The sequence below is a fragment of the Mirounga leonina genome, unplaced genomic scaffold (assembly GCF_011800145.1).
Source record: "Mirounga leonina isolate KUSES-001 unplaced genomic scaffold, KU_Mleo_1.0 Mir_197, whole genome shotgun sequence".
In the NCBI taxonomy this organism is placed as follows: domain Eukaryota; kingdom Metazoa; phylum Chordata; class Mammalia; order Carnivora; family Phocidae; genus Mirounga; species Mirounga leonina.
The window spans coordinates 15,066,266-15,079,578 of record NW_023270494.1 but is presented as its reverse complement, the minus strand read 5'-3'; the positions used below and the strand labels follow the sequence as shown (position 1 = coordinate 15,079,578).

General features: G+C 37.4%; 1 protein-coding gene across 1 annotated transcript in view; it reads left to right on the top strand.

Annotated features, from left to right (window-relative positions):
* Positions 1-13,313, top strand: part of TANC2 (tetratricopeptide repeat, ankyrin repeat and coiled-coil containing 2) — a 362,442-nt gene that overhangs the window by 240,837 nt on the left and 108,292 nt on the right. Inside the window, exon 9 of the mRNA XM_035026328.1 lies at positions 4,154-4,279. Coding sequence (XP_034882219.1) covers positions 4,154-4,279 — 126 coding nt within the window. The remainder of the gene's footprint in view (positions 1-4,153; positions 4,280-13,313) is intronic.

The window sequence follows — 13,313 nt, the reverse complement described above, 5'->3', positions numbered from 1 at the left end:
AAAAAGATACTGATTGCTAAAAGAAGAAAAAGAACAAATGTTTTAATAGACTTAAGTAACACTAAACATAATTTATTTGCAATCTGGATTAAAACAATAGTTCCCCATTAGCTGATTTGAGATCTGTCTGTGCCCTGAATCAGGGCTTCGGAGCTCTGGCACTTGATACTGAACATCACTGCTTTTCTTTAGTTCACTGTTTGCCTACGAGTATTTGGATTTGTAGAGGAATGAACCGTTCATTCAGCTCAATAATTAGAGTATTTGTCTTTTTCTCCTAATGTCATCTGACTGAAATTGAGACGTGTGCTCATTCCAAAATATCTTTACTACATTTCTTGGTTTTGTGAAAGAAAGCAATAGGACAATTGATGTCCATTTTCCTAGGAATTAAGATAGTAAAGGTTCGTTTGGCAAAGCTTGTTAAGTTCACACTCAACGTTTATATTTCACAAATGCTGTCAGCAGCTCTTTGAATAGGAAGCTGACCCTGTGAGAGTAAGGCTGGGGCTAAGAGTACTTGCCAGGAGGTCTTTTCAGTAAGGAGAAATTAAAATGAATTATCTGTTACTCAAATCTATACTCAAAGTATAGATCTCCCTGAGTTTAATCTTTAAAAGATTCATAGATGAATATAATATAGAAAAAAGGGCTCTTTTTTCCTTAACACAGCTTTTTGCTCCACTCCATGTTGTTGCTGTATCTTTCCACCTACTGTTAATGAAATATACGTTCTCTTTTTATTAAAACGTATGAAACCATTTTAGTGCATTGGCATATAGAACCATTTTAGTAAGAGAACCTTGCTTTAAAATTATATAATGTGCCATTTATATTACCATAGTGGTAACCCAAAACTAACCACTCATCCAGCTGTTAAGGGTTTCATTTGAGTTTTATTTTAATGTCAGTAAAAGGTTCTCATTGTCATTGATACTCTTTTCATATTACTCTCAGTTTATCAGCTTTAGGAAGTACCTTATATGTATTTTTCTCATTAAAAAAATAACAAATTTGGGGGCTTTTGTTTGTTCTTTTGTTTCTTACTGTGGAAATATTTGCAGTGTGGAGTTTTAGTAAGCACCTTCACTTTGCATTACAAGGTCTTTACTTGCCCACATTTGGTTACTGCTCTATGAAGCCATAAAAAACAGGGAGTTGAGGGAAAGTGACAAAGATGAAGAAGGGATGAAAATAAGCTTTTTAAGGAAGAGTTAAATCTGTTTAGCTTTAAAAGGGGAGAAGGGGCACAATGCAAATAGCACTCACTGGACCGATGGACCAGATGTCCGGTTTTGAGGCCTGGCTCTACCATAAATGAGTGATTCACTGTAGACAAGTCACTCTACAGTACTAATCTGTAAAATGAGGGGATTTGACTAGTTTGGGGTCAACAAACTTTTTTTTTTTTTTTAAGATTTTATTTATTTATTTGACAGAGTGACAGTGAGAGAGGGAGCACAAGCAGGCTGAGTGGGAGAGGGAGAAGCAGGCTTCCCGCTGAGCAGGGAGCCCGATGCGGGGCTCGATCCCAGGACCCCGGGATCACGACCTGAGCCGAAGGCAGATGCTTAACAACTGAGCCACCCAGGCGCCCCTCAACAAACTTCTTATTAAAAGGCCAGTTAGTGGGCGCCTGGGTGGCTCAGTTGGTTAAGCGACTGCCTTCGGCTCAGGTCATGATCCTGGAGTCCCTGGATCGAGTCCCGCGTCGGGCTCGAGTCTGCTTCTCCCTCTGACCCTCCCTCCTCTCTCTCATGCTCTCTGTCTCTCATTCTCTCTCTCTCAAATAAATAAATAAATAAATAATCTAAAAAAAAAAAAAAAAGGCCAGCTAGTATTTTAGGCTTTGCAGGCCAATATGGCCTCTCTCAAAACTACTCAACTCTGTTGTAAAAGAATGCTTAACAAACGGGCAAAACTGTGTTCCAGTAAACTTTATTTACAAAAATAGGCAGCAGGCCTTAGTGTGCTGACCTTTGGACTAGGTGACCGTGATGAAGATTCCTTTCACATCTTCATTCTGTGGTATTGCTTTATCATCAACATATGAAAGGATTACTGCTCTGTTATTTTCAATAGTGTATCAGTCAGGGGCTAGCCAGGAGACAGAAACCACAGTTATTTTACCAGAAAATCTGAAATGTAAAGAATGGTTGACTATGTTTAAATGAACTGGAAAGGGAAAAAGAAAACACTGAGGCATCATGGACTTGGCAACTGCAGGAAGCACCTACCACCTCAGAGTCTGTGTCACAAGAAGAGGTTGGGGTTATTATACCAGAGGAACTTGGAGGAAGGGCCCTACAAAGCTGAAACTGATCTCTGTGTAAGGGGCCCTGCTCAGCTGATGCTAATATTTCTCCCCTCCAAGGAGGGCTCTGTGGGGATGGGAATTCTGAGGGCTCCTTTTTTTTTTTTCTTCCTTACCTTTTTTTTGATAGCTACACACATATAGACGAAGAACCAAACAAAGGAAAACAGACTTTGATTAAAGCAGGAGGGACTAATAAACATAAGAAAGAACTAATTCACAGAACCACAGAGTTATCTTTTCTGGATAGCTTTAGTTTCCAAATGCAGAGATCAAGATTATCTCTTATTCCTCTGTCACTCTCCCAGTGGGAATGGTGTAAGAGTCATTGCCTCCAGTGTTTTTAAGTAAAAGATTAAAAAGTAATCTATTCTGGATAGTTTTAATTTCAGAATGCGGAGATCAAGATTATCTCTTATTCCTCTGAGCTCTCTCCTACTGATGTGTAATGTGGCATTTAACTTCCTTTTCTTGGTTTACTTCCCTAGATGAGCTTTCAGAGACTTTTGTTTCCCATAGAAACTATATCTATAAATTTGGATAAGTTCCTCTTGTCTAGGTTTCCAGTAGACCCAAGTAACTGAGGTAATTGCAATAGTTGAAGGATGAAGGGAGTATATGTCTCTTGCACATGTTCTCTCTTATTCTTTTCTGTCTGTCTCTACCTCTATTCTGTTTTTCTCCGTCTCCCCCCCCCCACTTTTTCAGCTCAGAGAGCACTTTGTGACTTTCTTTGTGCCACTTAGTCATAATCCACCTTAGATTGTTGTTTGTGTCTTATCTCAACTGGGGATATGGACATTATCTTCATTAGAGCTCTGCAGCCAAGAGTGATCTCATTTTGGTTCCTCTCAGCCACTCAAACAGTCACCAGAAGTAAGCTGGCAGCTAAGCCAGGGAGGGCATCAAGAACAGGGCCTGGCACACAGTAAGCTCTTGGTAAATAATTGCCATTGAAGAACTGAATAACCCCTGGCACAGTATCGTACATAATTAGCAACAAACTGAACCAGCAGTTTAATTAATAATTTATAAGCTCTAACTGATTGTATTCTGACAGAAGTTTGGGCGTGTTGTTGCTGTTGTTAAAAACCGTTTTGTTCTTCAGGGCTTCCTGATTCTTAATTTCTTCACTTTTTGGTTCATTGTGAATGTTCCCAACAGCTCTCAGTATATAGCAGTGCCAGGACCCATGCCATTTTCCCTCTCCCTGTTGTGTCTGGGTTAAAGGGTTTATACGTGCAATGGGGGGCCATTATTACCTGACTGTGTTCAGAGAGCAACTAAGTGTTCTTTGGAATTCATGGACATTGGCAGTTCCCTAAAGACTCTTCAGCAGTTTTCTATCTGTTGTCCTGATACCCATCTTTCCAATAGATATATACACTTGAAAATTGTTTTCAGAATGTTTTCATATTTCATTCTTTAGCATGAAGGGAAAATGTTGAAAACAGAGCTTCATGTTTTTCTTACAGCTCAGTATAATTTGGAACATGTTTCTCCACTGATGGTGTTTATGCCTTGTTCTACAAATGGTATTTGTGACCTCAAAGAAGCAAAAAATTAATAATTTTTGTTTTCAGGTACTAATGTGTTTGCTAACTTGTTGCTAGTACTCTTCATAAGTTCAGGCAGTTGATAGTGTTGAAGGAGCTGAAGACAACTCTTGACATTTTTCTCCTGGCACATGTTCGGGACACTGACAAGGACCGTGAGTTCAACAAACCCTTGGTAGATGTAAATGCTGGAGTGAGCTCTGATTCCCAAGTTGGGATAATACAGACGAACTGAAAGTTTTCTAAACTTACATATTCTGACTAAACTTTTCTGTCTTGTCAGCCACCAGCTCTGCCCACTTGGAGGACCTTGCTTACCTGGATGAGCAGAGACATACACCTTTGAGAACTTCTCTTCGAATGCCAAGACAAAGCATGGGCGGTGCTCGCACACAACAGGATTTAAGAGGTTAGAGCTCCAGAAGGGCTTTGCCTGGTGATTCCCAGGCAAAAGTGGACATGGGCAGTAGGCAAAAAGTTTGTTTCCTATTTCCACTCTTACTGAAGCCTCACTTAAAAAATGAGCATGTCACCATAGAAGAGAAAGATAAACACAAATACATTATATTCATCATAGACATTGTAATTTTGAACAGTTGGAAGCATTGATCCTTGAAATTCTCAAAAGAAACAAGGGTAAAGGTGGTGATGGAGGAAACAACCTTTTTAAGGTCCTGGATTTCAGAAGTGAGTGTTGATTCACTTCAGCCCTAGTGTGAGCTTGGTGCTAATAGTCACATATTTCATAGAGCATTTATTTCATCTTCATCCTAGCAGCCACTTCTGATGACATACAGTACTTTTATTTACTTGGAGTTTCAGACAGTAATTCTAGTCCTCTCCTGGAAACATTTAAACAACATCCCTTTCCCACTCAGGCAACAGTTTCTTCACACTTTTTATGCATACTACTTGTTTCTACAATCAGGAACCTAATCTTTTCAGAGACTTTTCATTCTGTTGATCCTTTCAAAAGACAATCTAGGTGAGAGACCTGTTAGTGGTATTGTTGCTTGTGCCTCTGGTTTGTGCAAAATGAACCAAACCATCTCTGATAGCCTTACCAGATAGGTGGTTGGCTTTCTCTGGTACCCACAGTACTAATATCCCAAGTGCCTTTTTAAATTTTATCTCCTAGCTTGTTTTCATCTTTCCTTTGCTCTCCTCCTCACCCCTTGTCCAGTGCTAATCTGTATAGTACTGCATGCATAACTCACACAGGAAGGGTTACATTCATGCCTGCTGTCCATTCTGGAAGTCATTGTGCTGATAATTTTTCAATGATGACTGCGCAACTAGGAGCATAAAGTAATTGGTTGTATTGCTGCAGTTGCCAAACCTCCCATCTACTATAGTGAGTTGATGACCTCAGTCAGTTTTGGTTCCCAGTCCTATTCATCCTACTCACCATTTCTTCAGTTAAGCCACATGCTAGTTGCTTAGTATATACAGCTGAGTATTTCCAGCCTAGGAAGTGGCATTATATTAAGCATTACTTTAGTATATATACTTTAGTATATTTAACACTACTTAGTGCTGATTGATTGATTATATTCAAAGCCTGAATAAATCTAGTCAAAAGACTAAATAAATGATTTGTGCCAAAACCAGAATGCATAGCCATAATAAAGAAGATTGAACACACGATTTCACTCACATGTGGAATTTAAGAAACAAAATGATCATAGGGGAAAAAAGAGAGAGGCAAACCAAGAAACAGACTCTTAGCTGTAGAGAACAAACTGATGGTTACGGGGTTGCGGCGGGGAGGGCAGGATGAGTTAAATAGGTGATGGGGATTAAGGAGCGTACTTGTCTTGATGAGCACTGGGTGTTATGTGTGTTGAATCACTAAATTGTACACCTGAAACTATTATTACACTGTACATTAACTGGAATTTAAACTAAAAAAAAAAAAAAAAGATTGGCTACAACTATTGATCTATATAGACCTTCAGATTTGGCTGAAAATCTGCATTAACATCATCTTGCATTTCATTACTGGAAAACATACATTAATTATTTTATTTTCTGCTTTGCTAGTCGTTGAATAATGGATTTTGTACTGCAGGCATCCTTCAGAGATCTTATGGTTTCAGTTTCAGACCACTGCAATTTTAAAGTGACTATCACAATAAAGCAAGTCAAATGGATTTTTTGGTTTCCCAGTACCTATAAAAGTTATGTTTACATTATACTGTAGTTTACTAGGTGTGTAAAAGCATTGTCTAAAAAAACCAATGTGCATACCTTGATTTTAAAATACTTTATTGCTTAGGGGTGCCTGGGTTGCTCAGTCAGTTAAGCGTCCGCCTTCCGCTCAGGTTATGATCCCAAGGTCCTGGGATGGAGCCCCACGTTGGACTCTGTGCTCAGCAGGGAGTCTACTTCTCCCTCTCCCTCTGCCCCTCCACCTGTTCCTGCTCTCTCTCAAATAAATAAATTTTAAAAAGATCTTCAAAATACTTTAATGCTTAAAAAATGGTAACCATCATCTGAGCTTTTAGTGAGTCATAATCACTGATCACAGATCACCCTAACAAATAAAATAATGATGAAAATATTTGAAATATTGCACAAATTACCAAAATGTGACACAGAGACAAAGTGAGCAATTGCTGTTGGCAAATGGCACCAGCAGACTTGCTCAATGCAGGGTTGCAACAGACCTTCAAGTTGTTAAAAAAAAAAAAAAGGAATTGTCTGCATGTGAAACACAACAAAACAAGGTATGCCTGAAAGTAGAAAACAAAATCCATTGACAGATTGCAGCTGTGTATTTTTGAGAACCCTTCGTGTTGGGTTCTGTTGATACTTGATGGTATAATCTCTGCTTTGGTATCTAAAGATTTAGTAAGATGTTTGACAGATGCATTCTAGTGAGCTTGCTTTTAGACACAGATATCACTTATATCTAGAAGACAACAAAAAGCTTTGCTATTGCATTGAACTTCAGCCTAAACATTCAGTAAAACCAAAGTACATTCAAAGATTTTTCAAAGCATGCCTAAGAGAGCTCTCTGCCTGAATAATGCATTCCTAACAAAACTAATTTTATATCCCTTGCAGATAGTCTCTCAACTTACTGTTTACCCTACTCCTTGAAGATGCCGTTTTTCCATTGATAAAGGTGCTATGATATGAGTGTTTTAGTTTCTTAAAGTTGTCTGTTCTTTCAGGAGCTTTTCTTTTAGAAGTCTAAATGGTTAGAACATGTCACTCAGTTGAGTACTTTAATCCATAAGAGACTGGGTGTTTACTAAGCAGTATTTTGCCTTCTAAAATTAGCATACTAATCTTCCCTCAAAAAGTAACATGTTATCTTAATTAACTGTTTACAAATAAACTCTATGTCTTCTGATATGACTTAAAACACATTAACAAGAAAGGAAAGCAAACTTGGATTGGCTTTCCTTATGTTTCTATAGACCTGCTTTGCAAGCCTTTATAATTTGTGCTTGGTATATCCAAAACATTGCACTTCATTGTAGAAACAGAATCATATTGTTTTCCTGGCATAATTTTAGAAAACATGTCACATCATGCTTTCTATTTTATTTAAAGAAACATACAAATTTCAGTCATATTTTGGTTTTATATATTTTTCTTCTGGCTGTGGTTGAAGTAAAACAACCTTACATTAATAAAGTAATAAAGTGATTGAAACCTTTTGTAGTATACACTAAGATAAATCTTTCTACATTAGAGATAGATCTTTCTATGTTTTAAGGTATTACTCAAACAAGTCCTATGAAATAGTTTTTTAATCACAAAAATGGATTTTAAATCACAAGTGATGGGTTTTAAATGACCCTGGATCTTAAGAGAAGGTAGTTAATGGTCATGTACACTGAAGTGTATCCGCTGACTACTAAATTTACTGTTTCCAAGTATAGAGATTATCTGAAATAATATCTTTTGAGGATATATCTAAAGAGGTAGCAAGCATTTATTGGGCACTTCATACAGGCATTCTTGCATTACTCTGTTTAGAGCAGTTCTCAAACTTTTTGGTATCACCACCCCTTTACACACTTAAAAAAAATTATTGAGGGCCTTAAAAGCTTGGGTTTATAAGAGTTATATTTATTGATATTTGCCATATTAGAAGTTAAAACTAAGAAAGTGTTAAAATATCTGTTCATTTTTCAAAAACAATAGTAGACCTGTTATTTGTTAACATCATGTAAACTTTGGAAAATTCTATCTTACACTTGTAACAGAATGAGCATGGAAAAAGACAATAACCTCTCAGTATTAAATAGTTTTGATTTTGTGGATCCCTTGAAAGTGTCTTGAAAACCCCCCGGAGTCCCCAGATCACACTTTAAGAACCACTGGTTTAGGGAATACCACTGCAATTGAAGAGAAGTGCCTTTACATCTTTAAGGACCATATAGTCTATTTACAGAAATGCAAGAAAAGTATAGTTTTAAAATTGGTTAAAACGGGTGCCTGGGTGGCTCAGTTGGTTAAGCGACTGCCTTCAGCTCAGGTCATGATCCTGGAGTCCCTGGATTGAGTCCCGCATCGGGCTCCCTGCTCAGCAGGGGGTCTGCTTCTCCCTCTGACCCTCCCCCCTATCATGTGCTTGCTCTCTCTCATTCTCTCTCTCTCAAATAAATAAAATCTTTAAAAAAAAAAAAAAAAGAATTGGTTAAAAGTAGTTCATAAACATTGTTAAAGAGTACAGGCATCGAGCTGTACTTTTCATCTCCGTGACTTATTTATTTTATGACTGGAAGTTTGTACCTCTTAAATCCCCACTATCTATTTCACCCTTTCCCCTACCCCCTCCCCTCTGGCAGCCACCCATTTGTTCTCTGTATTTAAGAGTCTGTTTTGTTCATTTGTTTTTAGATTCTATGTATAAGTGAAATCATGTGGTATTTGTCTTTCTCTGTCTACCTAAGTTTTTCACATCTTTTTATAGTTCCACACTAGCAGGACTTCTTGTAGCTGACAGGCTCTACTCTTCGAGCTTTGTATAGAAGTACTTTTTGAGGGGTGCCTGGGTGGCTCAGTCATTAAGCATCTGCCTTCGGCTCAGGTCATGATTCTGGGGTCCTGGGATCGAGCCCCGCATCGGGCTCCCTGCTTCGCGGGAAGCCTGCTTCTCCCTCTCCCACTCCCCCTGCTTGTGTTCCCTCTCTCGCTGTGTCTCTGTCTGTCAAATAAATAAATAAAATCTTTAAAAAAAAAAAAAAGGTAATTTTGGACATTTGTCCTGAGTTCACTTAGGTTTCAAGAGATCCCTTCATTCTGGAATTCTAAGCTGTCAGTGTATAATTCTTTAATCATCTTATCACTAGCATTTATTACGCTAACTTTGTATTAGAAGAGCCAGCCTGTTTTCACTGATGTTCTTTCGTTGTGTTATTTAAATGCAATGACTAAAACCTTACAGATTATTCCCAGAGTTGATGCAGAATGGCTCTGTCATTGAGTACTGACTCAATGAAATTCTGCATGAAATCCAACACTTAAAACAGTTGCCAGAGTACCTGTGCAATAAATGTTTATTTGAATTAATAAAAAAAAAAGACTACTAGTTCATTTAATAGTTACCTTAATAATAACTACAGTTGTTTGATCATAATGGTAGTGTTTTGACCACTGAAGCAGAAGTGGCTGGGTATCATCTGAGCTAGCATTTGGATCTTAAGTGGGGGTATTAACACTAACATTTCCCAAAACAAAACAAAACAAAACAAAAAACCCAGAGCGAAGATAAAATACAGAATTAAAAAAAAAGCAGTAGAAAGAATTTTTAAAAAACATTCACATTTGCTTCATTAGTAAAAAGTCTCTTTTTTTTACTTCTCAAGGCAGCTGTTTTGAACAACTGTTCTACCAAAATTGATGTTTCCAGAGACCCAGCCTAACAATGGGGAGAAGGTCACATAAGTGCACTGTCCAGGATCCCATTGCAGGAAGTTAGTAAATTCCTAGCTGTCAACCATCCAAGAGCCTGAGCTCTAATGGTAAAACAGTTACGGAAGATTGTGTACTAACAGCAGAGTATATAGCTGGTTAACCAACCATAAGTGCCTTTTCTAGTCTCAAAGCCTAATGTCCTTGATAGATGCTAATTTGAAACATTATTAAAGTTTTTAATTCAAGTTTTAAAAATTATTTTGGGGTCCATTTTTAAAAGTTTAATCACCATTGTGTTAATGTGGAGTTAGGCTAGAAATAACCTACCTGAAAACTCACTCTTTCTGACCATCTTAATGGACTCTCTTCTTCCACAGAAAAAGACAGAAACCAAGTTTGCTGTCTGCCAAAGAACGAAAGAGGTTGTTGGTTTTTATGGATAAATGTAATAAATCTTATGATGGAATATGTAAAGGGAACAAGTGAGAATTAAAATACACAAAACAAATCATAGCATTACTGTCTTCTAGTAGTAGCTACTTGGTGTAAATTAACAATAAATTATTAATGATAATATTCTAACACTGTTCTGCTTGAAGAGATTACACATTCCTAATTAAAACTTATTTCCTAATATATGTTGGTTTCCCTAGGACTTTTACTAAATCCCATTACTAAATGTCCATTCACAGGCATTGGCTTTAGTTCATAGCTACCTTAGTAGATACTAGGTGGGAGGGCATATGTGCAAATGATAATCTGACTCATTGGCAGAATTTATATGAAATTGACCCTGCCACAGTTAACGTGGCTTTGTCAAAGCAAAATACTGAATTTTCATCAAATAAAATCAGTGCATCACAATATTTATGAGCCCCTTTTCCAATACAATGAATTCATTATGAAGATGACTAAGATGCATGTCATGAAGCTAATACTCTTGCATTAGCCCACTGAGTCACACACCCTTGAGGTTCTTAGTCATCTTGATCATGACCTGGTTGGCTCTTACATTTACAAGAGAATATTTCCATCATTGTCTTCTGTCTCACTGTTCACTGTTCTATTTTTACAAGATTAGATTTCTTTTAAAATCCAAAAGTAAAGTTGCATGCACATACTGCCTATAGATAAATATTAGATGGGTAGATTGTAATCTTTAATTGTATGAAGTTGACCCTCGCACCCCCAGTCAGCTCTTTTGGAAAGTACCTTAAAATTTGAAATGCAGCATTCAAGCTGGATGTCTTTGAATGTCTGCTGGAAACTAGTTTATGCTTTTTGTAGTAGTCTGGCTATGATTTTTTTTAAAGCAGATCACTATTTATTAAAGTAGCTCCAGGGGCGCCTGGGTGGCTCAGTTGTTAAGCGTCTGCCTTCGGCTCAGGTCATGATCCCAGGGTCCTGGGATCAAGCCCCACATCGGGCTCCCTACTCCAAGGGGAGCCTGCTTCTCCCTCTCCCACTCCCCCTGCTTGTGTTCCCTCTCTTGCTGTCTCTGTCAAATGGATAAAATCTTTAAAAATAAAATAAAATAAAAAAGTAGCTCCAGATAGGTGCACAGATCTGGTTTTTATGTAAGCCAGTCTTATTTAGTAAATTTCATCTTAAAGTTTGAGAATCCAAACAGTAGCTAATATACAACAAAGTTTCCCTACACGACCCACAAGGGAGAAATAGCCTTTGAGAAAGAGAAGAGACTATAAAACATATCTGTAAAACACAGGTTCTTCTAACACTCACATATTAACCCCTTGCATTAAATAACACACTACTTAAAGAAAGTCTGTGGAGTAACATGAAAGAGATTCTAATCATGATATCTAATTCTGCAATAATAAATCACTGAAAATATTTTTAAATGCCTTAAGTGCAATAAAGGAAAAATAAGTAACCATTATGACATTTTGATGTTTTGATCTAAATGAAATTTAAAGGATGAGCTTCCCAGTTAATCTATCATTATTTTCTCCAAAAGTGACTAAATCTTATTAAGTAATCATATTGCCAGTAAATTTACTTAGGTAACCCTTTGCAAAACAGTTTTTGATTCTGTAAAATGATTTAAACTCTCCAGTCGTCTATATAGAAGTTTTTTTTTTATGGTGGGGCTCCTGGGTGTCTGTCGGTTAAGTGTCTGCCTTCGGCTTAGGTCATGATCTCAGGGTCCTGGGATCGAGCCCCATGTGGGGCTCCCTGCTCAGTGGGAAGCCTGCTTCTCCCTCTGACTCTGCCCTTCCCCATGCTCGCTCGCTCTCTCACTCTCAAATAAAAAAAAAATTTTTTAATGGAATTACTCCCCAAGATATAATAAAATATAGAACTGGAAAATTTCCTTTGTAGGACCATAGGTGTTTCATCACTGAGAGTTCACTTAAAAATGTTTACTCTCAGGGGCACCTGGATTGAGTGTCTGATCTTAAGGGCTCAGTCAGTTGAGTGTCTAACTCTTCATCTCATCTCAGTCTTGATCTCAGGGTCATGAGTTCGAGCCCCACGTTGGGGCCCATGGAGCCTACATTAAAAAAAAAAAAGTTTAATCTAAAATTTCAACTAATTAACCAGTTTTGATGCTCCAATAAAAATATATCTCATATCTCACATTCAAGGCCAATAATTTAATAGCGTAAAACTCTGTTAACATAGTTATATAATTATTTTATCAAATGTTTCGCATTTCAGAGGCTTTACTGTTTTTATATTTTCCCTACATTGTGAGGTATTTAACATGTAAAAATTGACAACTTTTGAGAGTTAGGCTTTCCTTATTTCCTTTACTATTTTCCAAAGGGAAAATAACTTCCTGAAAATTCCACTCAGCAATGACTCCAGATTTTTCTCAACAAATGTTTTCCTATAAGACCAATGTCAGAAAGCTGAAATTTAATATACAGTTACTCAAAGACTCAAAGTATAATTTTTCAGAGTAAAATAAGCCTCTTCCTTTTTTTACCCCCACATTAATAGAATACAATGGACTTCTTAAAACACTAAGACAAGTGTTGAGAATGGGACACTTTCAGACAGATATAAAAATAATAACTTACATTTATTGGAGTTCTTATTCTTTGTAGGCACAGTGCTAAGAGCTTTAAACATGTTCTTTTTTAATCCTCACAACTCTTTGATCTACGTTGTGGTAATAAGGAAACTGGGATTTAGAGAGGTTAAATAGCTTGCTTAAGGTTACATGTCTAGGCATTGGCAGTGCCAGGATTCATTTCATATCTGGCCGACTCTGGAAACTGTGCTCTTAACCACCATAATATACAATGTCATAGACAGTATAATATGAAAAGCATAAGGAATGTAATAATGTACTAATGCAATGGCTAATTGTAGATACTCAGGACTCTGGGGTGTTAGGTGTGGGAAAGAGAGCAGCATATCAACACTCACTGCCAATGACTGTTCTTTCGGTGGCAGCTCCAGTCAAACAGGGCACCGCTGTGATTCATTAGCCCAAACTAGCTCCTACCTCCCTATTTCTTTTCTTTTCTTTTTTTTTTTAAAAGATTTTATTCATTTACTTGACAGAGAGAGAGGGAACACAAGCAGGGGGAGTG